This window comes from Danio rerio, chromosome 16, assembly GCF_052040795.2.
Source record: "Danio rerio strain M-AB ecotype USA chromosome 16, GRCz13ab, whole genome shotgun sequence".
NCBI lineage: Eukaryota > Metazoa > Chordata > Actinopteri > Cypriniformes > Danionidae > Danio > Danio rerio.
This window is the reverse complement of record NC_141036.1, coordinates 4294705-4320634: the sequence shown is the minus strand read 5'-3', so window position 1 is coordinate 4320634 and position 25930 is coordinate 4294705. Positions and strand designations below refer to the sequence as shown.

At 34.7% G+C, this 25930-nt stretch overlaps 2 protein-coding genes across 6 annotated transcripts in view; both read right to left on the bottom strand.

Annotated features, from left to right (window-relative positions):
- inpp5b (inositol polyphosphate-5-phosphatase B) overlaps positions 1–2280 on the bottom strand; it is a 55339-nt gene extending 53059 nt beyond the window's left edge. For both annotated transcript variants that reach the window (XM_087286442.1, XM_087286443.1), the window contains exon 1: positions 1834–2280. In XM_087286442.1, coding sequence (XP_087142568.1) covers positions 1834–1890 — 57 coding nt within the window. In that variant the 5' untranslated portion in view covers positions 1891–2280. The remainder of the gene's footprint in view (positions 1–1833) is intronic.
- Positions 2281–4619: 2339 nt separating this feature from the next.
- Positions 4620–25131, bottom strand: LOC101882255 (uncharacterized). 4 transcript variants are annotated; one of them, XR_015510823.1, is made up of 11 exons: positions 24912–25060; positions 20914–20974; positions 18532–18825; positions 15392–15420; positions 12810–12905; positions 12567–12729; positions 10309–10373; positions 10123–10221; positions 6822–9421; positions 6086–6687; positions 4620–5933 (listed from the first exon to the last, which is right to left on the bottom strand). XR_015510823.1 is itself a non-coding variant. In XM_087286451.1 (9 exons), the coding sequence occupies exons 2-9, from the start codon at positions 20972–20974 to the stop codon at positions 9170–9172; spliced, it is 1059 nt and encodes a 352-aa protein (XP_087142577.1). In that variant the 5' UTR covers positions 24912–25131; the 3' UTR covers positions 4620–9169. The 4 variants fall into 4 exon arrangements, 1 of the variants encoding a protein (XP_087142577.1); XR_015510822.1 differs by having other exon boundaries at positions 4620–6023; positions 6176–6761; positions 6893–9421; XR_015510821.1 differs by having other exon boundaries at positions 4620–6761; positions 6893–9421.
- Between the last annotated feature and the right edge of the window lie 799 nt (positions 25132–25930).

Genomic DNA, 25930 nt, shown 5'->3' with positions numbered 1-25930 from the left:
TTTTTTTATATACATTCATTTATGTATTTGCATATATATTTTAAAATTTTTTATTATTTTATTTACACAGGAATTTGTGAATTTTTATATACGTTTATTCATCTATTTGCATATTTCTTGTTTTATTTACGCAGGAATTTGTGGATTTTTATATACATTTATTTATTTGCATATTTATTTATTTATTTTTTGCGCAGTAATTTGTTAATTTTTACATACATTTATTTATTTGCATATTTATTATTTTTTTATGCAGGAATTTGTGGATTTTTATATTTATTTATTTATTTGCATATTTATTTATTATTTTTTTATGCAGGAATTTGTGGATTTTTATATTTATTTATTTATTTGCATATTTCTTTATTTATTATTTTATTTATGCAGTTATTTGTGGATTTTATCAACATTTGTTTATTTGCATATTTATTTATTCACTGATTATTTTATTTACGCAAGAATTTGTGTAATTTTATATACATTTATTTATTTATTTGCATATTTATTTATTATTTTATTTATGCAGAAATTTGTGAATTTTTATAAACATTTATTTATTTGCTTGTTTCTTATTATATTATTTATGCAGGAATTTGTGGAATTTTATATACATTTATTTATTTATTTGCATATTTATTTATTTATTTTTTGCGCAGTAATTTGTTAATTTTTACATACATTTATTTATTTGCATATTTATTTATTATTTTTTTACGCAGGAATTTGTGGATTTTTATATTTATTTATTTATTTGCATATTTCTTTATTTATTATTTTATTTATGCAGTTATTTGTGGATTTTATAAACATTTATTTATTTGCATATTTATTTATTCACTTATTATTTTATTTACGCAAGAATTTGTGTAATTTTATATACATTTTATTTATTTATTTGCATATTTATTTATTATTTTATTTACGCAGAAATTTGTGAATTTTTATAAACATTTATTTATTTGCTTGTTTCTTATTATATTATTTACGCAGGAATTTGTGAAATTTTACATACATTTATTTATTCGTTTATTTTTTTGCAAATGTATTTATAATTGTATTTATGGTGTGTTTTTGTGGATTTTGATATACATTTATTGATTTATTTGCATATATATTTATCATTTTATTTATGCAGGAATTTCTGGATTTTATATACATCTATTTATCTGTATATTTAATTATTTATTATTTTATTTAGGCAGGAACTTAAAGATTTCCATAGACATTTATTTTTTTCATATTTATTCATTCATTAATAATTTATTTATACAGTAAATTGTGGATTTTCAAAAACATTTGTTTATTTGCATATTTATTTATTATTTTATTTACGCAGGAATTTGTGGATTTGTTTATACATTTATTTATTTGCACATTTGTTTATTTATTATGCAGGAATTAATAGTTTATGTAATCATTTATTCCGTCCTCTATAAAAACTTTATTTAAATTCTCATTTTCTTTCCGTGCATAAATTAATATCTGCATTCATTTTCAGCATAAATGCCTGTTATTGCAATAAAAAACGCAGACTTAAAAAAAAACCTGTGTACACGAGACATCTAGCGGACGAGTCAGGAATAACACGCTGAAATTTCCTTCACAGTAACTGCATGCTCAATCAAAACAAGCGGAAAAGGCGTGTTTAGTAAGAATTACATTTAGAGGATATGAATAGCGCTATAATGAAATAATATCCACAACTTATTGGTCTAAACGAGAGTTTCGCAACACTCCTAAATGACTATTTCACAAACCAGCCGTCGGGTTGGTTTAAACAGAAATACAGGTTTGTAAAGTAGTATATGGTACAGAAAAGTGCTGAGAGGATACTATAGTGCAGCTTTCTCCTTCGGCCAAAGTCTCTTGAATCGCCACGGACTGGTCCATTATTCAGCGCGAGTCTGCAAGCGACACTTCAGTCGCGAGATGTGTCGTAAAAACAGTCATTATTTCTCTGAAAGTGTGCGGTGGTTGCTGAAAGATTGTGGGGTTTTGACAGTCTCCATGTGTCCTCCTTCAGTTTAGATGAAACTTCCCGTCCGAAACCTCCCTCATGCCACGCAGCAGCACGCAAGAGTTCAGCTAACCACCCTAAACTGCAGTCTTACAAGACTTTCTGCTGTCGGTTATTGATCATTTCACCGGACACGCTAGGAATATCACTTATATTTTCTTTTGTCGTCTTCTTTTGTTTCAGATATCCCAATATTCTTCTGGCTTCAGGGATTGCAGTGACACCAAACTTGGTAGGATGGTCTCAGATCCCACCCACTACTTATTTACGGCATATCCACCAGTTGGCGCTATATGCTAAGTCAGTTATAAAGGATATAGTTCACCCTAAAATGAAGATTTACCTGGATTTACTCACCTTCACTTATTTAAAACCTGTCCGAGAGTCTTTCTTCTGTTGAACACAAACGAAGATATTTTAAAGAATGTTGGATACTTATTTATTTATTTATTATTTTATTTTATGCAGGAATTTGTGGATTTTTTTATTTGCATATTTATTTATCAATTCATTCATCTTCTTGTCGGCTTAGTCCCTTCATTAATCTGGGGTGGCCACAGCAGAATGAACCTTAAACTTATCCAGCACATGTTTTACGCATCAGATGCCCTTCCAGCGGCAACCCATTTCTGGCAACATCCACACACACTCATTCACACACACACTATACGGACAATTTAGCCTACCCAGTTCACCTGTACTGCATGTCTTTGGACTTGTGGGGAACCCACGCGAATGCAGGGAGAACATGCCAACTCCACACAGAAACGCCAACTGACCCAGCCGAGGCTCGAACCAGCTACCTTCGTGCTGTGAGGCAAAAGCACTACCTACTGTGCCACCGCGTCACCTATTTATTATTTTATTTATGCAGGAATTTGTGGATTTTAAAATACATTTATTTATTTATTTGCATATTTATTTATTTATTTGCATATTTATTTATTATTTTATTTATGCAGGAATTTGTGGATTTTAAAATACATTTATTTATTTATTTGCATATTTATTTATTTATTTGCATATTTATTTATTATATTACTTATGCAGGAATTTGTGGATTTTAAAATACATTTATTTATTTGCATATTTATTTATTATATTACTCATGCAGGAATTTGTGGATTTTTTATACATTTATTTGCATATTTATTTATTATTTTATTTATGCAGTAATTTATTGTTTTTAATGTACATTCATTTATTTATTTGCATATTTATTTATTATTTTATTTATGCAGAAATTTGTGGATTTATAAATACATTTATTTATTTGCATATTAACTTGTTTATTTGCATATTTATTTATTATTTTATTTATGCAGGAATTTGTGGATTTTTAAATACATTTATTTATTTGCATATTTATTTATTATTTTATTTGCATATTTATTTATTATTTTATTTAAGCAGGAATTTGTGGATTTTTAAATACATTTATTTATTTATTTGCATATTTATTAATTTTTTTATTTGCATATTTATTTATTATTTTATTTATGCAGGAATTTGTGGATTTTTAAATACATTTATTAATTTGCATATTTATTTATTATATTACTTATGCAGGAATTTGTGGATTTTTTATACATTTATTTGCATATTTATTTATTATTTTATTTATGCAGTAATTTATTGTTTTTAATGTACATTCATTTATTTATTTGCATATTTATTTTTTATTTTATTTATGCAGAAATTTGTGGATTTATAAATACATTTATTTATTTGCATATTAACTTGTTTATTTGCATATTTATTTATTATTTTATTTATGCAGGAATTTGTGGATTTTTAAATACATTTATTTATTTGCATATTTATTTATTATTTTATTTGCATATTTATTTATTATTTTATTTAAGCAGGAATTTGTGGATTTTTAAATACATTTATTTATTTGCATATTTATTTATTATTTTATTTGCATATTTATTTATTATTTTATTTATGCAGAAATTTGTGGATTTTTAAATACATTTATTTATTTGCATATTAATTTATTTATTTGCATATTTATTTATTATTTTCTTTATGAAACATGAAATACAACTATAATGCAAAAGTGAAGAGTGATGATGTATGCTTGAGGTCAGTGAAGTTATTGACTAAAACTATTAATATTATTGTCTGTGGAATCCAACCCTTCATTATATTCTTTATTACTGTACTGATAAACCAAGATTTTGCATAAATACATGCAATAATCCTAAACAAAAACCTGATCCTGACCCTAAACCTATGTTATGAATGAATATTACTCAGTACTTTAAAGTACAATTATACTGTAACAGAAAAGTAAAGTGCAAAAAAAAAAAAAAGTTAATAGTTAATAAAACAATGCAATAAAATAAGTTTAAACTACTGAAACAAAAAATAATTACAGTTAATTATATTTATTTAAATAACACCACATAAACTAAAATAAAAATCAAAAATGTAAAATTATATTAATAATAAATAATACATGAATTAATTTTCAAAATGTAACATTGATTGTTGTATTCTAGCTAAATTATGAATACAAGCTTGCATCATGCCATGGCATCAAATCTACTCAATAAAACCCCAGTAAAATGTACAAATGAGCAAACAGACCGGATGCTGAGAATATATTTATTTATTTAATAATTCCAAAAGCAATTATTAAGCTGCTTATCATCTCGTATGACTAAACAAATCCGCATTTTCAGAATAAAGCAGTACAGAGCAACAAACATCAATAATCATGAGCTTGATTACTTCATCAGCAGTGTTATTATGTTAAGAAAATCAGCACAGAGACTATATTGTTCTTCTATATGTACACTTACATAATAATAAACATTTCTTCATACAAAATAAAGCTTTATGTTTAAGAGCATGGATTTACCCACTGGTTTCATACGTCCAATATTATAATTTAATGTTCACATTGTCTAATTTCCATGTAAAGTGCATAATCCCTGTGTTTGGCATTAACTGGTTTGCATGTGCTTTAGGGTGGAATCTGCCTGATTGGTCAACCAATTTGTTATTTATATTACCAGTTGGATTATCCGAGCATTGGAAAAATATTCTTTGGAAGTATTTAGAGTAACGTAGAATACAAAATAGCTTTTAAAGAAAGGGATAGTTCACTCGAAAATGAAAATTGACTCACTGTTTACTTTATCTCCAGTAGGTATGAGTTTCATAAAAGAAGATCAACATTCACAGCCATATCACCATGCAGCCAAAGACCGGTTACTCGCTGAAGGCTAAGCAGGGCTGAGACAGGTCAGTACCTGAATGGCAGACCACATAGGTTGCTGTTGGAAGCAGTGTTAGTGAGGCCAGCAGGGGGAGCTCAACCTGTAGCCTGTGTGAGTCCTAATGCCCCAGTATAGTGAAGGGGACACTATACTGTCAGTGAGCATCATGCAAACAGATGTCCTGACCCTCTGTGTTCAATAAAAATTCCACAGCATTTCCTCCATCATGGCCTCCCAATCATCCCCATTGATCTTTTCACACCATATGCTGCACACTGGTGGTGGGGTGAAGAGACCCCCTCTCATGATTGTGAAGCGCTTTGGGTGGATGGCCATGCATGATAAATGCGCTATATGATTACACATTACATTACATTTGAAGGAAGCTGAAAACCGGTAACCACTGACTTCCGTAGTATTTGTCTTTCCTACAGTGGAAGTCAATGGTTACAGGTTTTCATGCATGATAATTGCGCAATATAATTACACATTGCATTTCAAAGAAGCTGAAAACTGGTACCTATTGACTTCCATAGTACTTGTCAATCCTACAATGAAAGTCAATGGTTACAGGTTTTCATATAGGATCCATGCGCTATATACACATTAGATTTGAAGGAAGCTGAAAAACCGGTAACCATTGACTTCCATAGTATTTGTCTTTCTTGTAGGAAAGACAAATACTATGGAAGTTAATGGTTACAGGTTTTCATACATGATAAATGTGCTAATTAATTACACATTACATTACATTACATTACATTTGAAGGAAGCTGAAAAACCGGTAACCATTGACTTCCATAGTATTTGTCTTTCTTGTAGGAAAGAAAAATACTATGGAAGTTAATGGTTACAGGTTTTTATACATGATAAATGTGCTAATTAATTACACATTACATTACATTACATTACATTTGAAGGAAGCTGAAAACCGGTAACCATTGACTTCCATAGTGGTTGTCTTTTCTACAATGGAAGTCAATGGTTGAAGGTTTTCATACATGATTATTGCGCAATATAATTACATTTGAACGCAGCTGAAAACCGGTAACCATTGACTTCCATAGTATTTATCTTTTCTACAATGGAAGTCAATAGTTACAGGTTGTCAAATATGATATATGTGCTATATAATTAAACATTACAGTACATTTGAAGGAAACTGAAGACCGGTAACCATTGACTTCCATAGTGTTTGTCTTTCCTACAGTAGAAGTCAATGGTTACAGATTTTCACATATGATAAATGCGCTATATAATAACACATTACATTTGAAGGAAGCTGAACACTAGTAACCATTGACTTCCCTAGTATGTATCTTTTCTATAATATAAGTCAATGGTTACAGGTTTACATACATGATAAATGCGCTATATATTTACATTTGAAGGAAGCTAAAGACTGGTAACCATTGGCTTCCATAGTATTTATCTTTCCTACAATGGAAGTCAATGGTTACAGGTTTTCAACTTTCTTCAAAATACCTTCTTCTCTTGCAAAATAACTTCAACTACATTTGTAAGAGAGATTAGTGGTAACCATTGGCTTCCATAGTATTTATCTTTCCTACAATGGAAGTCAATGGTTACAGGTTTTCAACTTTCTTCAAAATATCTTCTTCTCTTGCAAAATAACTTCAACTACATTTGTAAGAGAGAAAGCAAAGCAGGTTTGAAACGAGTGGTGACAATATTTTCATTTTTAGGTGGACTATCCCTTTAAATGCTCAAAAACCAAACAAAATACATGTAAAATGAAGCTTCGCATAACTCTGTGATTGACTGTAATCGAAAATCATCCACACATGCACTCTAAGAAAGCCTGTGCAAATGTACAGCGTTAAAATGAAGCCACTTCCTGCACTTATTCTTCACATATATTTTTTGTGTTATGTGTTTGACAGTTTTGCAGTTGGGAAAAATAGAGTAACGCTACTGTCATTTCTGTCCTAGAACATTATCCATTAACAAAAAGAAAGCAAGAATTAATCAAAGATTCATCATTCAGTAGATATCTGAAGAAAGCCTCACGTTTGTTAATATATTCTGTCTAACTCTGATATCCAACATTTTCCATCTGACATACACTAACTCTCTAGGGATGCCCATAGTGAAGCTTTTATTATGTATAATTTTGGCATCTATACACATATATATACACACATACACACATTCTGCTTCTCACACAAACACCTTCATTCGCTTAAATCATGTAAAAGTGACAGTAAAAGAAGTACAAGCAGCTTTAAAACACACGCACACTCTCCTAACATGAAAACTGCTGCTTCCCTGGATTGCCTATTAAAGGGATAGTTCACCCACAAACCTTTATTTGTTTTGTTTCTGTTGAACTCAAAAGAAGATATTTTGAAGAATGTCAGAAACCGTTGACATCCATACAGCTGTACTTTAACGATATAAGCCCATGATCTATAGAAAATGGCACAGGAGCACTTAGAGCGTATCCGAATCCACTTTTGCAATTTTAAGGAGGAGGAACAATGATCAGTGCATCTGATGCATAGTCTAAAATTGTGGTCCTTAATGCCTTGATTAGTTTTGCTTGATACATGCACTGACTATCCATTATGACATTATGCAGGCATTTTTATTTACAGTAATATTCTTTAACATTTTAATCCTTGAATTTGTCATATTTTAATATGTTTGTGTGCTGCTGCGCATCCCTGTGCTTGTAATAAGCAAAGTGTATGAGTGTTGTGGAGCCGCCTATCACTAACACACTCTTTAAATAACCCACTGTTGTCACTGACTTTAGAGCAGCTTTTAGTTGACTGTCAATGGTGTGGTCTATTTCAGTTGCCTTAAAAAAGAAACTTGTCAACAATGAACCTTAACCCATGGGTGCGCAAATGTCCAAAAATACATTATTGTCTTAACTCTGTCTTTATTGCCTTAATTAGTTATGTTTGGTACATGCAATATCTATCCATTATGACATTATGTAGGCATTTTTATTGACTGTAATAATCTTTAAAAAAAAAATTTCTTGAGTTTGTCATATTTTAATATGTTTGTGTGCTGCTGCGCATCCCTGTGCTTGAAATAAGCAAAGTGTATGAGTGTTGTGGAGCCGCCTATCACTAACACACTCTTTAAGTAACAAAATAAAAACTGTGTCGTTGACTTTAGAGCAGCTTTTAGTTGACTGTCAATGGTGTGGTCTATTTCAGTTGCCTTAAAATAGCAACATGCCAACAATGAGCCTTAACCCATGAGTGCACAAATGTCCAAAAATACATTATTGTCTTAATTCTGTCTTTATTGCCTTAATTAGTTATGTCTGGTACATGCAATATCTATCCATTATGACATTATGTAGGAATTTTTATTGACTGTAATGATCTTTAGCATTTTATTTCTTGAATTTGTCATATATTAATATGTTTGTGTGCTGCTGCGCATCCCTGTGTCTGTAATAAGCAAAGTTTAGGAGTGTTGTGGCGTCGCCTATCACTAACACACTCTTTAAATAACAAAATAAAAACTGTGTGAATGACTTTAGAGCTGCTTTTAGTTGACTGTCAATGGTGTGGTCTATTTCAGTTGCCTTAAAATAGCAACATGCCAACAATGAGTGGACAAATGGCTGCAAATACATTTGCTATTTTAACAACATGACACAGAACATAAAAATGATACCTGATCCAGGCTTAAACTACCAAAAAAAAAACATTTGCTTAGTGCCTGGCTTTGCATTCTGCCCGGTGCATGATAGGGCCCAAAGTAGGACAAAAACAGAAGCTAATGGTTCCCAGTTTCCAGCATTCTTCAGAATATTATCTTTTGTGTTCAACAGAGGAAAGAAACTCCAACAAATCTGTGGCAGGAAAACTTCTAGTGAATCAATTTTTTAGCTTTTGGGTGAAGAATGCCTTTAAACGTGACTTTGTTGTACTCAAGTAAAGACTCTGACTATCCAGAGGAGCAGTATGGAGGCCACGATGAGCGCGGGAGACTGAGGACTTCTGGTGGCGGAGCTGGGCATGTTCACATCACCTGTCAGCTTCAGGCAGGTGCTGGCAGTGGCGTTACAGCACTCCAGGTAGCAGGAGCCAGTGACGGAGGTGGAGCAGGCGGTCATCTTTCTGCAATCTGTACTGCAGCCGGCCTCCCAGGCCTCGCTCGTGCCAGAGACCGTCTTCTTCAGCTGGGGAAAAAAAGAGACTTGATTTAGCCTGGCATGGGCCGCTATAAGATTCTGATGGTGTGATAATCTTGGATAAAAATGTCACGGTTTCAAGGTATCACCAAATTTTAATTACAGCTCTAAATAAGTTATTTTTTAAACATCTGGGTAAAAAACAGCCACTTTTTTCACAATGTTAAGAAACATTTATAGTATTTTGAACAATAAACATTCTTCTATTAATTCATTTTCTTGTCAGCTTAGTCCCTTTATTAATCCGGGGTCGCCACAGCGGAATGAACCGCCAACTTATCCAGCAAGTTTTTAAGCAGCTGATGCCCTTCCAGCTGCAACCCATCTCTGGGAAACATCCACACACACACACACACTCGTACACTGGACAATTTAGCCTACCCAATTCACCTGTACCGCATGTGTTTGGACTGTGGGGGAAACCGAAGCACCCTGAGGAAACCCACGCGAACGCAGGGAGAACATGCAAACTCCACACAGAAACGCCAGCTGAGCTGGGGATCGAACCAACCCAGCAACCTTCTTGCTGTGAGGCAACAGCACTACCCACTGCGCCACTGCTTCGCCCTACTGGTTTTCAACATTCTTCTAAATATCTTTATTGTTTCACATAAAAACATTTTTTTTTTTATTTGGGGTGAACTATCTATTTAAAGACATTGATCTAATAATGAACATAGAGAGTGTACCATGCAGTAATCCTGACCCACGGGACAGAAGTTTGGTGCATTCGATGCGGTTTTGTAACATGCTGCTCCATTACAGTTGATGATATTACACTTCTTGCCCTTTTGGGAGTAAAGAAATCAAAAACAAAAGTCAAAAACTGTTAGCAAATGTTTCCTTCAGTGTCAGATGGCTTTGTGTGCTCTTACATTGTTGGCTGGGGTGGTTGCAGCAGTGGACTTCGTGGTTGAAGTAGTGCTGGTGGACGTTGTTGCTGTTGATGACAGGATTGCAGTAATTAAACAGTCAATACTCAACGGTTACCATCAGTGTTGAGTGTAATACTGGGCTACAAAATAACTAGTTACTGTCATTAAAGTCTTGTTTTTTTATATAAAAATATATTTTAAAGAAGAGTTGTGTTTCATAACTAACATTTATAAACATTTATTAAGAGGATTGAACATGTTGAGTGAGAGATTAGTTCATGACAATATATAGTATTGAAGGAAGCCGAGTAATTATATACAGAGCTCAACATATACAGTCAAAATTATTAGCCTATTTATAAAATATTTCCTAAATGATGTTTAACAGAGCAAGGAAATTTTCACAGTTTGTTTGATAATATTTTTTCTTCTGAAGAAAGTCTTATTTGTTTTATTTCGGCTCGAATGAAAGCAGTTTTTAACTTTTTAAAAGCCATTTTAAGGTCAAAATTATTAGCTCCTTTAAGCAATTTTTTTTTTCTGATAGTCTACAGAACAAACCATCGTTATACACTATACATTAACTTGCCTAATTACCCTAACCTGCCTAGTTGACCTAATTTATCTAGTTAAGCCTTTAAATGTCACTTTAAGCTAAATAGAAGTGTCTTAAAAAATATCTAGTAAAATATTATTTACTCTCATCATGGCAAAGCTAAAATAAATCAGTTATTAGGAATAAGTTATTAAAACTATTATGTTTAGAAATGTGTTGAAAAAATCTGCTCTCCGTTAAACAGAAATTGGGGAAAAATAAACAGGGGGGCTCAGGGGCGCCTGCAGGATTTCATTCCAAGGTACGCACAAATCCAGCACCGCCCCGCCCCCTTCGGATGGCTGTTATTTCAGTATTCAAACATTAAATATTGAATGCATCAAGTAACATAAAAACGAATATTTTTTTTTTATAATTTAACAAAATTCTGCTCTTTTTATCTTTGCAGTTTTATAATTTTATTTTTGTTAGTTGTAATATTTTATTGTCTTCATAATTAAAGCTATAGACAAAATCCTGAATGACATTTTAGAAAATATTTTGCGTACCCAGTATATATTAAAGATCACCGAGAAAAACAAAACAAAAAACACAGAAACATGTTACATGCCACATAAATGTCCAAATTATATTTAACTGAATCATAAAAAAAATTTGTGAAAATTGCTCATCTTATTTTTATAAAACATTTTTTTTTTTTTTTAGTAAAAACTCTACCGACATTTAAGAATCCATATTTATTTTATTTATTCATTAATTTGACCTGTTTATTGGTGCATATATAGGCTATAATTTAACTCATACAACCGTACCTTGGACAGCTACAGTGCCACTTAAGCTTTCAAACACAACCCCAATAAAGTAATGAAAGATTAGACTTGCTCTGGTGACGGCCGACATCTCAACAAGCCGTAACCGTCCTTAGGGTGGTATAGCCGGCATTAAATTACAAAACAAGACGTCTGGCTTTACTCAAGTGCAACTATTTCCTCGTTGTTCAAAGAGTCTGCAAGTTCGTGTTGGATATAGTATGTAGGATTGTGAACATCAATAATGTTAAGCGTGTCTTTATTCGATGCACAGCAGAAAAAAAAGTCTTTCAGCAGTGCATGTAGCTGTTGGTTTAGTTCTCAGTGGAGAAACAACCGTAACCATACCCAAGTGTTCTCAGAACGATTTGGCACGATAGTGGAAAAGCAGGCAGCTGTAGTGTACACTGTTTAATAATTAATTTAAATTATGTCACAAATAAATAAATAAATAAAAAGCGGCTTTAATTCCCGCCCTCTCATGGTAGGTACGCACAGTACCTACAGCTGCAGGCGCCACTGGGGGTGCTGATAATTCTGTCTTCAACTGTAAATGTAGGTGTATATGAGTGTGTGTGTTTTAATTGAACCATTATTTAACCAGAAATTACTCTCTGAGATTAATAATCCCTTTCACAGGAGTGTCCTGGCAAAAATAAGCAGCAAGACCAGAGTTTACACACTTTACAGGACAAACTATACATTAAGAACACTTAAAACAATGAGGAACCACCCCTCAATTGCTGAGTGATCATCTTAAAATGATCTAAAATCTCATTTTCTTATAATTTCAGTTTAGACTAAAGAATATCCCAAGCGGAGGGAGCTGCGTAAATAAAAGCCTTCTTAACTAATTCAGCACAAACAAAATAGAGACGAGAGACTGAGTTTACCTGCAGTGCTGAATGGATTGGAGATGTTCACCATGGTGTTGTAGAGACAGTTGGTTGTGTTGCAGCAGCTCAAAGTGCAATTGCTTAGAGTCGTGTTCCCACAGGACATACCACACATGTTACTGCAGCCGACGGAGTAACTAGCGTCCGATTTGATTGTTATCTGAAGCACAGCGAAGCAGGAGGATACTCTTTAAATCTTTAGTTCACCAGTGCATGAATTGATTATCCCATCAGACTCACCTCACAGTAGTTAGAATTCAATGGGCAGGGCTTCGCTGTCGTATTGATGTACTGGTTGTAGCAATCTGAAGTGCAAACAAATGCTGGACAGGATGTCTTTGTGGACAAACAAAAAACAAAATTGCCATTGAAACATTTGAAGTTTCTGTATCCGTACATTGCTTGCAGCTCGGACACTTATTTTGGAATCTGCCGATGGCACTGGTTGATGTTTCTTTAGTGGTTTACATGAAATCATACATAACATTGTTTTGGAGATATTTAACAGTCTTAAAAAGAACCTTTTCAAGACTAAATGACAACATTTGAAAACACTCTACACACTGCTAGTGAGATATATTCATTATTATGAAGTAATATTGTTTGTGCTCACAAGGGACAATTTAATAATACATTATAGACCTTTTTCTTGGAACGCAAAATTACCCATGATGCTTTGCTTGTATGCGCAAGGAAAATGCGAAGAACTTCCGGTCGGCAGCTGATGCGTGTAAACAGTCACATTTGGACAGCTTTGAAACGGTAGTTATAATTTATTTTACCAGCTTTTATCATCTTTGAACTAATCCTGTTGTCCATCAGCACCATCTGCTGGACTGATCATTTAAAGAAATGCGATCTAATAGGATGGAAAACAGCTGCTGTGAGGCGTTTCCCCCTCGTTGTCAGACGGCATCTTCTGCAGTTTAAATGAAGCCTCGTCATCGCTAAAGTCAACATTTTCTCTTCATTTCAAATATATAACCAGCCCAAACTAATGTAGTTCAGCAAAATGTTTGACACACACACGTAGCCTGTACTGTGCCACTGATACACTGATTTAATAACTGTGACAAAGTGAAAATATAGGCTAGAGTCATTTCGAAATGACAGCTCCCTGCTAAAAAAATCCAGCTTAAACCAGCATAGGCTGGTTGGCTGGTTTTAACTGGTTGACCAGGCTGGTTTTAGAGGGCTTTTGGCCACTTCCAGGCTGGTTTCCAGCCATTTCCAGCCTGGTCTTAGCTGGTCAGGCTGGGAGATGACCAGCCAAATCCAGCTAAAACCAGCTTGACCAGCCTGGTTTAAGCTGGATATAGCTGGTTTTGGCTGGACTCCCAGTTTGGCTAGGCTGGTCAAGCTGGTTTTAGCTGGTCATCTCCCAGCCTGACCAGCTAAGAGCAGGCTGGAAATGGCTGGAAACCAGCCTGGAAGTGGCCAAAACCCCTCTAAAACCAGCCTGGTCGACCAGCTAAAACCAGCCAACCAGCCTATGCTGGTTTAAGCTGGATTTTTTAGCAGGGAGAAAAACACAAACCGTGGTGAAAACAACACACGGAATAAAACACAAACGGCTCGCGATTAGAATGAACAGCAAATCAGCCAGCAGAGGATCAATAACAGACTTTTATTGCTCATTTTTGTAAATTGCACGACTTACATAAGTTTCATGCTAATAATACGGCTTGCTCTATAATGCAGCAAAGTATTGTGTGTGTGTGTGTATTGAAGAGCCGCTGAGCTAACAACTGACAGGCGGGGAACACAAATACACACTGTATTTCTGACGGCAGACACGTGAACTAGGAGAACGTTTTTCTCGTATTTCTGACGCGCTTGAACCACATGTGACAGATTATAACGGCTTTAACAGACACATTTCTAAGTTGTGTGTCACAAAAACACTCTGCTATATATTAAAAACGTTATTAAAACCCATTTTCGGAGTGCAAATTAATAATAATAATAATAATAATTCCTTACATTTATATAGCGCTTTTCTGGACACTCAAATCGCTTTACACAATGGGGGGGGGGGAATCTCCTCATCCACCACCAGTGTGCAGCATCCACCTGGATGACGCGACGGCAGCCATTTTGCGCCAGACCGCACACCACACGCCAGCTGATTGGTGGAGAGGAGACAGTGATGCAGCCAATTGAATATGGGGATGGTTAGGAGGCCATGATGGACAAAGGCCAGTGGGCAGATTTGGCCAGGATGCCGGGGTTAAACCCCTACTCTTTTTCGAAGAACATCCTGGGATTTTTAACGACCACAGAGAGTCGGGACCTCGGTCTAAATTAACAGTTGTACACGCTGTAAACGGAAGTTTTTAGCATTCTACCGAAAGACGCTGGTCGCTATGGCGCCCTCCATGCAGCAGCCATGAAAAAGGTCTATAATAACAATATGCGGTGGACATGATAGTGCATCTTAGCCGCATGTACAATAGGATCACTAAAACTCAATTTGAAAATGTACGTAGACCTCTCTAACGTAACTTCATGTCTCCGATTTTATGATGGTTAAATTAGGCTTTATACTTTCTCACAACAGCGGCCGCTGGGAAACATTCAGAACTGTGTTGGAATTCAATTCACCTCCATTGTTAACAAATGTGTGCAAGCAGGAAGTGTGTAAAGTAAACTGATCTAGTCATGTGACGTCTGTTGCTTCATTTAAAAGGTGAGTTTCTTGCCCAAAGCCAACAAAACTTTCAGAGCTTCCCGAAAGAAGAAGAAAGACACGATCACAATGGGATTAAGTGCGTTAATAACAGGTTAAAACAGAACATGCTGTATTTTTGACCAGAACTCACCATAGAGAAATTTCCTGTTGTTGCGTTACCTGAAACAGCAGAAAAACACAGAAGCATACAAGAAAGATTATATATGTATACATATATATATACATATATATATATATATATTAGGGCTGTCAAAATTAGTGCATTAACACACGTTATTAATTTAAAATATTAAACGCGTAAAAAATTACGCAAATAACGCAGTTGCAGTTTTTTTATTTCCTGTTGTGGCGTGTGTTCAGGGACGGTGCGTGCATAGAGGCGACCTAGGCGGCCGCCTTAGGCATCAGAATAGTGAGCGAACCCCCCCCACCGGTCCTCATTTTCATCCGCTACATCCACCCCCTCCCTCACAGTCCTTACTTTCATCAGCAAACCGGTCACTTTCTTTTTCACTTTCTGGTTGAGGACGTCGTGATTGCTGTTTGCCCTAGAGCGCCAGTTCAGCTTTCTCTGGCCCTGCGTGTGTTTAACGTACAAAGATTTTTGAATAAGACCAACGACCCGCTATTCAAATATAGCCTGTGTTAGTAAATACGAGGCTATTTATGAAATCCAGGCATAACACTGTATGACAATGTTTCAGATGACTGTTCTAGAGCCTACAGCTAATCCATCTGTCAGATTCTGGAGTGCATTACAGCTCTGAAGAAAATTACAAATGATCTTAAATAAAACAAATACATGTATATATATGGTGTGTAAGTATATAACTTTACTCACCTGGGAAATGGTGGTCGAGCGAATGGTTTGTGAGCACAACTAAGTGCACACAGCATGTCATATCATCTGATAATTGTAGGAAATTATTCCCAAAAGCAACTGACCGTGCCAGCCACATAAAACAACATAAAAATACGATGTATATGCCGAGTTCAGCAGCTAATCAGCCGGAATCAGCTGAAGTGAAGTGACGGCGATTAGTGAGACCTAGCTGTCACTCAAGCGGCCACACCTTTAATTATGGAGACTTAAAATAACCTAATATAAACAAAACTGATGAGATCTAAAAAAATTCACCCCCTCAGCATTGTCATGAAGGGTAATATTAGCTATATGAACCAAAATCAAACTATAAACACCTTTTTTCTGCTGTAAAGTTGGTCATTTTAACATTAGGCTCAATAGAAGTGTGGAGCCAGGACTAGCCGAATTTTGAGTAATTGCAGTTTCAGTACATCCGTCTTGGCTTCACGAGGGAGAACAGGAGGTTGCCGCTTGGTTTGCAATGATTTTCTCTAAGTTATACAAAGTTTAACTCAACATTTTTAGTAATTCTCATTGATGTAGGTTGACATGACTGGAAAAGTTAATTCCATTTCAGGGCTCAACAATAAGGACTGCCCGGTGGCCCGGGATCAGCGTGAAAGACACTCGGGACAGTAGACAGGATTGCTACTGGCCCCTAACGGCCAGTAACAATGAGCATGTTTTTTTTTTGTAACCTGGTTACAACCAGTACAGCGAAAAGATGGCAACATGGCGGCAAAATTAAACAATGAGGCTAAAAGAAAAGGTCTGTTTCTGAAGTCTTAGAAGCAGACAATTACATGGGTACAAAATTAAGAGACTGAAATAAATAAATAAATAAATAAATAAATAAATAAAACAATTGTCAGTTTGGCAAGCCATTTTTAAAAATATTTTTAAAATTGCATTAAAATACCAGCACATTTTTCATACTGCTCTTTCATTTGCATAAAATCTTGAATTTTGCTCATTATACACTTATTAACATACTTAAAATGTTTAAATTCTAGATTCACAGGCATATTTTTGCCACTATTTAAAATATGTGGCGAAGGAATAGCTATTAACTTTTTAGTTTTTTTGGTGGGGCCAGTGAAAATTTTGGCAGGGCAAGTAAAAATCTCAACCAATGGCCCGATCGGACCCGTATAAAAAATCCTTAGCGCTGAACCCTGCATTTAACTAAAGAATTTAAGGCAGCAAGTTTGTTGTACAGAAAACTGTAATTTACAACACAAACCCAGACATTACTATCAAAAATGTCAACAAAAGTTGCTTTTCCAACTTTTAAAAGTTGTTGAAAAGACAGATCAAAGTCCTATTATGCAATCCATAAGCAAAATACACGAAAAAACAATAATAGATATATGACAAAACAAGGAGAACTTGTTTTACAATGCACGGATGTTGGAGATATTCATGCAGATATTCATCAGTACTTGCTGCAGTAACAATACAAATCCTGTACAGTAAAGTTTTACAGTACAACTAAATCATTCATAAACAATGTTTATTTCATTTCTTATATGGTATGTGGGTTACCATGATGGTGTTTTGTAGTTGATTTATATTCAATCATTCACTCGGCTTTTATCCATCATTGGTTGCCACAGCAGAATGTACCACCATCTATTCCGGCATATGTTTAACGCAGTGAATGCCCTTCTAGCTGCAACCCAGTTCTGGGAAACACCCATACACACTCATTCACACACACAAACTACGGCCAATTTAGTTTATTCAATTCACCATTGCGCATGTACTTAGACTGTGCGGGAAACCGGAAAACCTGGAGGAAACCCATGTGAACATGAGGAGAACATGCAAACTCCATACAGAAATGCCAACTGGATCAGCCGGGACTCGAACCAGTGACCTTCTTGCTGTGAGGCGACAGTGCTAACTACTAAGCCACCATGTGTAGTATGATTCTCTGTTAGTTCACTATATGATTTAATTTGATTGATACTGTGTAACAATATATATGATTTGTAGACAGGGGCGCCGCTAGGGGGGGGTCCATACGATTCTGAGGGCCCATACGTTTAGGGGGCCTCCAGAGACATAATAAAGTGCCCGCGATACCCCCCCAAACCCCCCCCCCCCCCCGGGTCTTCACTTTCATCCGCGATCCATTCCCCCCACCTATAACTTACATCTGTGACACCCCCAACCTCCCCAAAATACAACAATACAATAGTCAGAGGGCCAGTGGCGACCAGCGGGGCCCCTGTGTGCAGATGTTACTCCTTTAAAACAGCTGTGTGTTATTACTACATGCTAATGAAGTCCAGTAATTTACAGTGAAATTCTCAATATATTTAACATTTTTTTACTCTATTTTTTTAAAATACATTTTTAATGATTTTTAATTTTTTTTACAGCAAACAAAGAAAATATACCTGTACTGTTGCCAGATAACATCGTAGAGTTAGAGGAAGTGTATGTGCTGAATGAAGTCACTGAAGAGATGGACGAGGCCATAGATGTGGTCTGTCCAGTAGAGGAGCTCAGACCTGTACTGGCAGACTGAGATGATGATGATGATGATGATGATGATGATGATGAGGAAGATGAAGATGTTGGAGAAGTGGATGATGATGATGATGATGACGTTGTAGATGCTGTTGTGATGGGATCCTGAGGCCTCACTACACACAGCAGACTCATTTGCATTAGTAGAAAAAACAGGAAGCCTGTTGGACAAACAGATCGACAGCAAAAGTCTGTGACGGACACTTAGCTACTGTATTTGCATGTGGTGAAATGTAACTCGTCCAGCTGAGAAATACATGGAAAAACATGTACGCTAGGAACACAAGCAGAACGAGTCAACATGTAAAGCAGTAGAAGCTTCCAATAAAATTGTTCACACAGTTGAAGTCAGATTTATTAGTCCCCCTTTGATTTTTTTCGTCCATTTTTTTAATATTTCCTAAATTATGTTTAACAGAGCAGGGAAATTTTCACAGCATGTCTGATAATATTTTGTCTTCTGGAGAAAGTCTTATTTGTTTTATTTCGGCTAGAATAAAAGCAGTTCTTAATTTTTTAAAAGCCATTTTAGGCTCAAAATTATGAGCCCCTTTAAGCTATTTTTTCCCGACTGTCTACGGAGCAAACCATCATTATACAATAACTTGCCTAATTACTCTATCCTGCCTAGTTAACCTAATTAACCTAGTTAAGCCTTTAAATTTCACTTTAATATTATGTTTAGAAATGTGCTGAAGAAATCTCTCAGTTAAACAGAAATTGGGGGAAAAACAAACAAGGGGGCTAATAATTCTGACTTCAACTGTATATACACTGTAAAAAATATGTTAATTAACTGGTATGTTGTGATTCACGAGTGTTTTCTGTTTATTTACGGTTGTGAATTGCTTTATGGGATGTAGGTCGTCGACTTTTGATGTTGAAAATTCAACTCTACAGTTTAACAAAGTGACTTTACTAACATTTTAGTAGTTTTAAATAATAAAACGATAAGAAATAGGTCTAATTTAAGTCTGTAAATTTGTAGAAAATGTGCTGCAGGCTATTTTTATCAGAAGGTTTTTGTAGAGTAATATAAAACTGAAGAGTTTAGAGGCAAAAACCTCTAAATGCCGTCTGAAATTTCCATCGAAAATGAACATTTTCTTCAACCTCCTTTGTTTATGTTGATATATTTTACTTTATAGACCAAAAGAAGGACTTTTTCTTTGCCATATTGTAGTGATATTACTGAACATACACACAGGAGCCTGATAAAAATATTTCTTTTAGAGGAAAATTTCAGACGCCATTTAGAGGACTTTGCATCTAAACTCTTCAACTGTAAAAAAATCCTGCTCTGTAGAAAATTATATGATCCATTAGTCCTGACAGCATATGTTTTCAGTTCATTCTAACTTATTCAACAAAGTTAACCATGTTGTAACTTCATTTTATAAGATAAGCAAGCTGTTTTAACATAATGTTAGTTCAATGGACGCATAAGATTAACTTGATTCAACTTAAAATTTTAAGGCAACCAGGATTTTTTTACAGTGTGGTTGCCTTCAATCTTTAAGTTGAATCAAATTAACCTTATGAGTCCATTAAACTTACATTGTCAAACTGAATTAAAAAGTTTGTGTTATGATTGATTTAGTTTAATAAGTTACAATGACCTAAAACATATGCTGTCAGGACAATTTTTTTTTTACAGAGCACCAACCCAGACAATATACAACACAATCTCACGGCAATTCGTAACTTTTTGATTTAGTGGCTAATTCGTATGAATTCGGACGATCTAATTCGTACAATTTAGTACGATTTGCTCATCTCCCAATGACAGTTGGGTTTAGGGGTGGGGTTAGGTGCCACGCCTCCTTTTAAAATCATACAATTTTTACGACTGAACTCTGAACTGAATTAGCCACCTAACTGGCAAAACGTAAAATACTTACGCTTTCTCGTGAGATCAGGCTGCAGTATATCAGTTTAAACTATTATAAATGTGAATAAAAGTCATGTTTTCAAACTTTTCAAGGTTAAAAGTTGTTGGAATAAAGAACAACATCTCATAGTGCAATTCAAAAGCATAAACAGAGAAAAATAAAAACATGAATCACAAAATACGGAAAACTAATTCACGGATATTTTTACACACAAGCAGAATGAGTGAGATTGTAAATATATAAGCCCTGTATGTATATACAATGCGTTTATAACAATTCAAATCAAGCATAACATTTCATTTAAAATGAAAAATATAAATCTGAACACAGAAACCATGAGACGGTATAATAACAAACCTGTTTTGGAAGACCTCGGTGTCTTGCTAGTAGCCATTCCACTTATTCCTCCCAGCATCATCTGAAGGCATACACGATTTGGCAAAACGTTACAATAAGGCTTTATTAGTTAATGTTAGTTAATACATTAATTACAACATTCTTTGCTAATATTAGCTAATGAAAATAAAGTTGTCCCTTGTTAGTTCTCGCTAACTCACAGTGCTTTAATTCAGGGATTCTCAATTAGTGGGCCTCAGCGATCCTGCAGGTAGGCTGCGAGAATATTAGTAAATGTTAAATTATGATTAATAAATGCTAGTTTTTGTTCATTATAAGATAATGTTGGACATTAATGACATTGATGAGGTCAATTTTCCTAAACATGCAAGAGATCGATTTTTCTTTTTTTCTGGAGTGTTTCACAATCTGAAACATTGTCATGACTTTTTAATATTTTTTTTTTCATCTACGTTAAAGTTAATTACCCACAATCTGCATTATAAATCAGAAATAAAGACGAATTTAATGAAAGTGTTCATCAAACAGCCAGTGTGTCGCTATCAGAATATTAATATAATAAAAGGCGTAAGCTCTGTGATTGGTCGGCTTGGTAGCGATGACGAGTCTGGGCGTGACCGAGAGCTTCGCGAATGGCACGAGCGATTGTTTACAAGTGTGGAGTCCCATGAAACTATTAGACTGTTGTTGGAGACCCTAACAACCAAATATGACCCTATTTCATGTATAATATGGGCTCTTTAAATAACCGTAACAGTTATCAAATAAGCTTCTCCTGCTCACCAAGGCTGCATTCATTTGAGCAAAAATACAGCACACATTGTAAAATTGTGAAACGTTATTGAACTATAAAATAATAGTTAGTTTAAACAAAGTTTATTATTTAATTTAATAAATTATTCCAGTGATTAACTGATGAATTTTCAGCTTCATTACTCCAGTCTTCAGAGTCACATGATCATCTGAAATCCCTCTAATCTTATTTACTACTATTATTATTAATGGTGATAGTAATAAAAGCAATAATGACTGATTTCATTTGAAACTACATACAATAAGAAAGCAGTTATTTACAATTTTAATGAATCTTTAATTTATTAACATTTAATAAATGCTACCTTGGAAAAAAAAATAAAACATGAAAAATAAAACTGACCCCAAACTTTTGACCGGTAGTGTGTGCTTCAATACTACAGAGAAAGAATAAAAAACCTTCAGTATTTTACATGACTATACATCATAACATGTCCAACTTTGCCTGCACATTAATCACTAAAGGTGGTTTGCATGCATGATGCTGGAGACAAATTTTCATGCAAACTTGGCTTGTTATAATAGCCATTGCGGAGCGTATCTAACCTCCCATGACCTTCGAGCATGATCTTCTGCTTTGATGGTGTCAATTCCTCCTAATAGATGTCAATTGTTCAGCCGAAACAGAGCCACATTGATTGGCTTTCCGCGGCTGCATGCATTTGAATGTGAACTAAGCATCTCGGTGTGTTACATCAATGCTGAAAAATGACAGAAGTGGCAATCCTTGCTTTAGTCTCTGTGGCCATAACACCGGTTGATCGCTACAAACGTCCCCTTGCAACGAGCCCGGCACACAATTAACAACTTGTTTGTTCGGTGCGAGTCCCTCGGGCGTAAGTGCAAAGCACGGCTTGTTACCCGTTTCCCCGTGAGGGGGTGAACAAACCCTTCAGGAAACTACCCTGGAAACAAACCGCGACTTGCATGAAAACATGCGATGCAGGCTTCACACCCAAGTGATCAGCCTCTTTCTCAATCCTCACTGTAGCATTGAGCATCTGCGTCATGCATCTTGCTTTCTAAACTTGTTGTCTAATCCTGCTAGCATGGCGTACTGAAAATATCGCTGGCTTTTTGACAACATGTGTTTCTCAAAAAAAATGCCTGGGCACATTGCTTTTGTTCCTCTTTTGTAAGTGGCTTTGCATAAAGGCGTTTTCCTAATTGCATAAATGAAAACAGCCAAACAAACAAAACAAAAGTAAAGAAAAGAAAAGAAAGAAAAGATGCATGTATGCAGGATTTACCTAATTCTACATAAATCTCATTAATATGACAAACAAAAATGAATGTGTCATTCATTAAAACAACACAATAACAGTATTTTACTGAATAACTGATTTATTTTATCTTTGTCATGATGACAGTAAATAATATTTGACTAGATATTTTTCTACACACTTCTATACAGCTTAAAGTGACATTAAAAAGCTTAACTAGGTTAATTAGGTTAGCTAGGCAGGTTAGGGTAATTAGGCAAGTTTATTGTATAACAATGTTTTGTTCTGTAGACTAATGAAAAAAAGCTTAAAGGGGGTAATAATTTTGTCAATAATTTTTTTCTTTTTTTAAAACTGCTTTTATTCTAGCCGAAATAAAAAAATAGGACTTTCTTCAGAAGAAACTTTCAGACATATTGTAAAAATTACGTTATTTTAGGGTTATGTTGTAGGTTCCACATAACAATTCCTTCATGTTGCCCCAACACAAGTCGATGAATTTAATATTTTTTTACACATTTTAGTGGACATAAAACAATGAAGTTGTCTACAAAAAGATCAAAAATTGTGTTGATTCAGCTCATTGTAAATAAATGAATAGGTATGAATAGGTATATATATATATATGTGTGTGTGTGTGTGTGTGTGTGTGTGTGTGTGTGTGTGTGTGTGTGTGTGTGTGTGTGTGTGTAAAAACTGTAAAAAGTCTGTTATTTTACATTTGTTTTTTGTTATTTTACGAAAAACTTGTAAAATAACGGCTGTTAAATTACAGACATTTACCGTAAAATAACAGACAGTAAATCACATAAATTTATCGGAAATTTAGGTCAATTTCTGTAATTTACTGTCTTTTATTTTTTGGTAAATGTCTGTAATTTAATGGTTGTTCTTTATCTTATTTTCCGGCACCCCAGCTGCAGAAAAAAAGTAAAATAACGGATTTATTTTACAGCGTATTTATACATTTATATATATATATATATATATATATATATATATATATCTCGTCACCTTAGAATTGTAAGGTTCTATCTGCATTCTAAATGATTTTGAGATATCGAGCTTCAAAGTTTTTGCATTCCATAGCAAACAGTATGTGTGTAACATTTGTTTTTTAAATAAAAAGTCTTAAAATGTAAACAACCTATAAAATAACGTCCCATAACGTAAATAAGTTGTCATTTAATAAGAATATGTCAGTAACTCAATTTTGAAAAAATTGTCAGATAGAACCTTATACACTTTGAAGTGATTAATTGACTTTTACTTAGTAGAGTTAAAATTATTAAGATGTTCTATCATGTGCATTATTTACAACATTTATTTAATCACTCATTTTTTTAAGTAGTCAACTTCTTACTTTCAATGGGTTTCCTTCCGAGTAAAATAACTAATCTTACAGCAAGCTTTATATATATAGCATTTCACTAACGTTTATTTGTTTCATCATGTAATAACCTAAGATGGGACTAAAATGTAATTTTTGAAGTAAAACAATTCAATATGTGTCATTTTTCATTAGATTTATTTTTTACAAAATATTGAAAAATTAAACCTATCAACACAGCTGTCTAAGTCGAAGTTAATTAGTCACATAATTAAATTCTCACATTCAGAAAGAATCTAATGAGAATTTCACCAACCTTTTTATCTAATCAGTAATATAATTTGTGTGATAATCTCTCAAGACAGATAAACAAGTCTCTATTGCATTGAGCAAAACAGATAAAAACAAAACGCAAAATCAAGAAATCTCAACAGACACAGCAATATTTTCCAAATAACCACATCACTTTTTCCACCTGCCATATGCAGGATTTAGCCTCATCTTATCACCTGTTACTACGCAACAAAAAGCATCTCCTGCCAAAATACACCTAGACCCCACATATGGATCCAAAAATGCAATTCTACATCAAACGGCACAATTAAAACGGTATACTGGGAGATGTGGCTTACCTTGTCTGTACAGTTGGAAAGCAGGGATTAGACTGGAGTTGCAGCAGCTGTGGGTGAAGTTAAGAGTGCCAGTCTGACCCTCTACCCTTCCCTCTTTCTCTCTCTCTCTCTCTCTCTTTCTCTCTCTCTCTGCTGCTATTTGTTTCTCTAGAATAGTGACATCAGAGGGAAGCTTTACTAATAAGTGGAAACTCTGGTGGGACTGGTCTGCTGATTGTGTGCCTAAACTTGGATCAAGAGCCATGTATTTATCAAAATGATGCTTTCAGTTCTCAATCTCTGTTGATAGAGCTAAGCTGAGAGTCAAGATGTTGAAATCCCAAAGAGAAAATGGGCTTCACAATGGTCACAATGGCTCAGACCCATTTAATACTACTACTACTACTACTACTAATACTACTACTACTACTACTAATAATAATAATAACAATAATAATAACAACAACGAAACTAATATATATTATATAATCATTTTGAACTAAACCCAAATAAAGCAATAGAAAACACAGTGAGTGGGGGTGGCACTGGAGGTGAGGTTTCATGTGCAGCTTTATTGTAATCCGGATAGTCAAGCAGGCAGAGGTCAAGACAGGAGTTAAAAGAAGCATAAGAAGATAGAGTAATCTGGTAGAGTAATCCGATAAATAGACAAAGGGTCGGGCCAGTCAGCAAACAATCATAAAAATACCAAACAGTCCAGGAGTTGACAAAAAGACAAGCCAAGGTGGTGTGCAGAACAGGGAAAATAAGACTGAGGGTGAGTGCTGCTTATTTGTGCAGGTGTCAGTATAATCAAAGTACCGATCAAGAGTTTCAGATTCATAGACCCCCTCAAGACAGTCCAGGAGGCAGGTGGAGCTGAGACCTGACCTGGAGCATGGAGCTGAGGCAGGTCTGGTTCAGGAGGCTTTGTCGGACCTGAAGGCTCTTGGTCAGGAGGTTTGCTGTCAGGTCAGACAGCTCTGGTGGATCAGGAGGGTCTGAGTCAGGAGGCACTGGTGGGTCAGATGGACCAGGAG

What these genes read in the sequence shown, in the direction of transcription:
- LOC101882255 (XM_087286451.1), bottom strand. Translation starts at nt 20,974, where the DNA reads ATGATGCTGGGAGGAATAAGTGGAATGGCTACTAGCAAGACACCGAGG. An exon ending in CAATCCATTCAGCACTGCAG is followed by an intron (nt 10,374 to 12,566) that starts GTAAACTCAGTC and finishes TGTCATCAACAG; the next exon opens with CAACAACGTCCACCAGCACT. An exon ending in TGGGTCAGGATTACTGCATG is followed by an intron (nt 9,422 to 10,122) that starts GTACACTCTCTA and finishes TTTTTTCCCCAG; the next exon opens with CTGAAGAAGACGGTCTCTGG.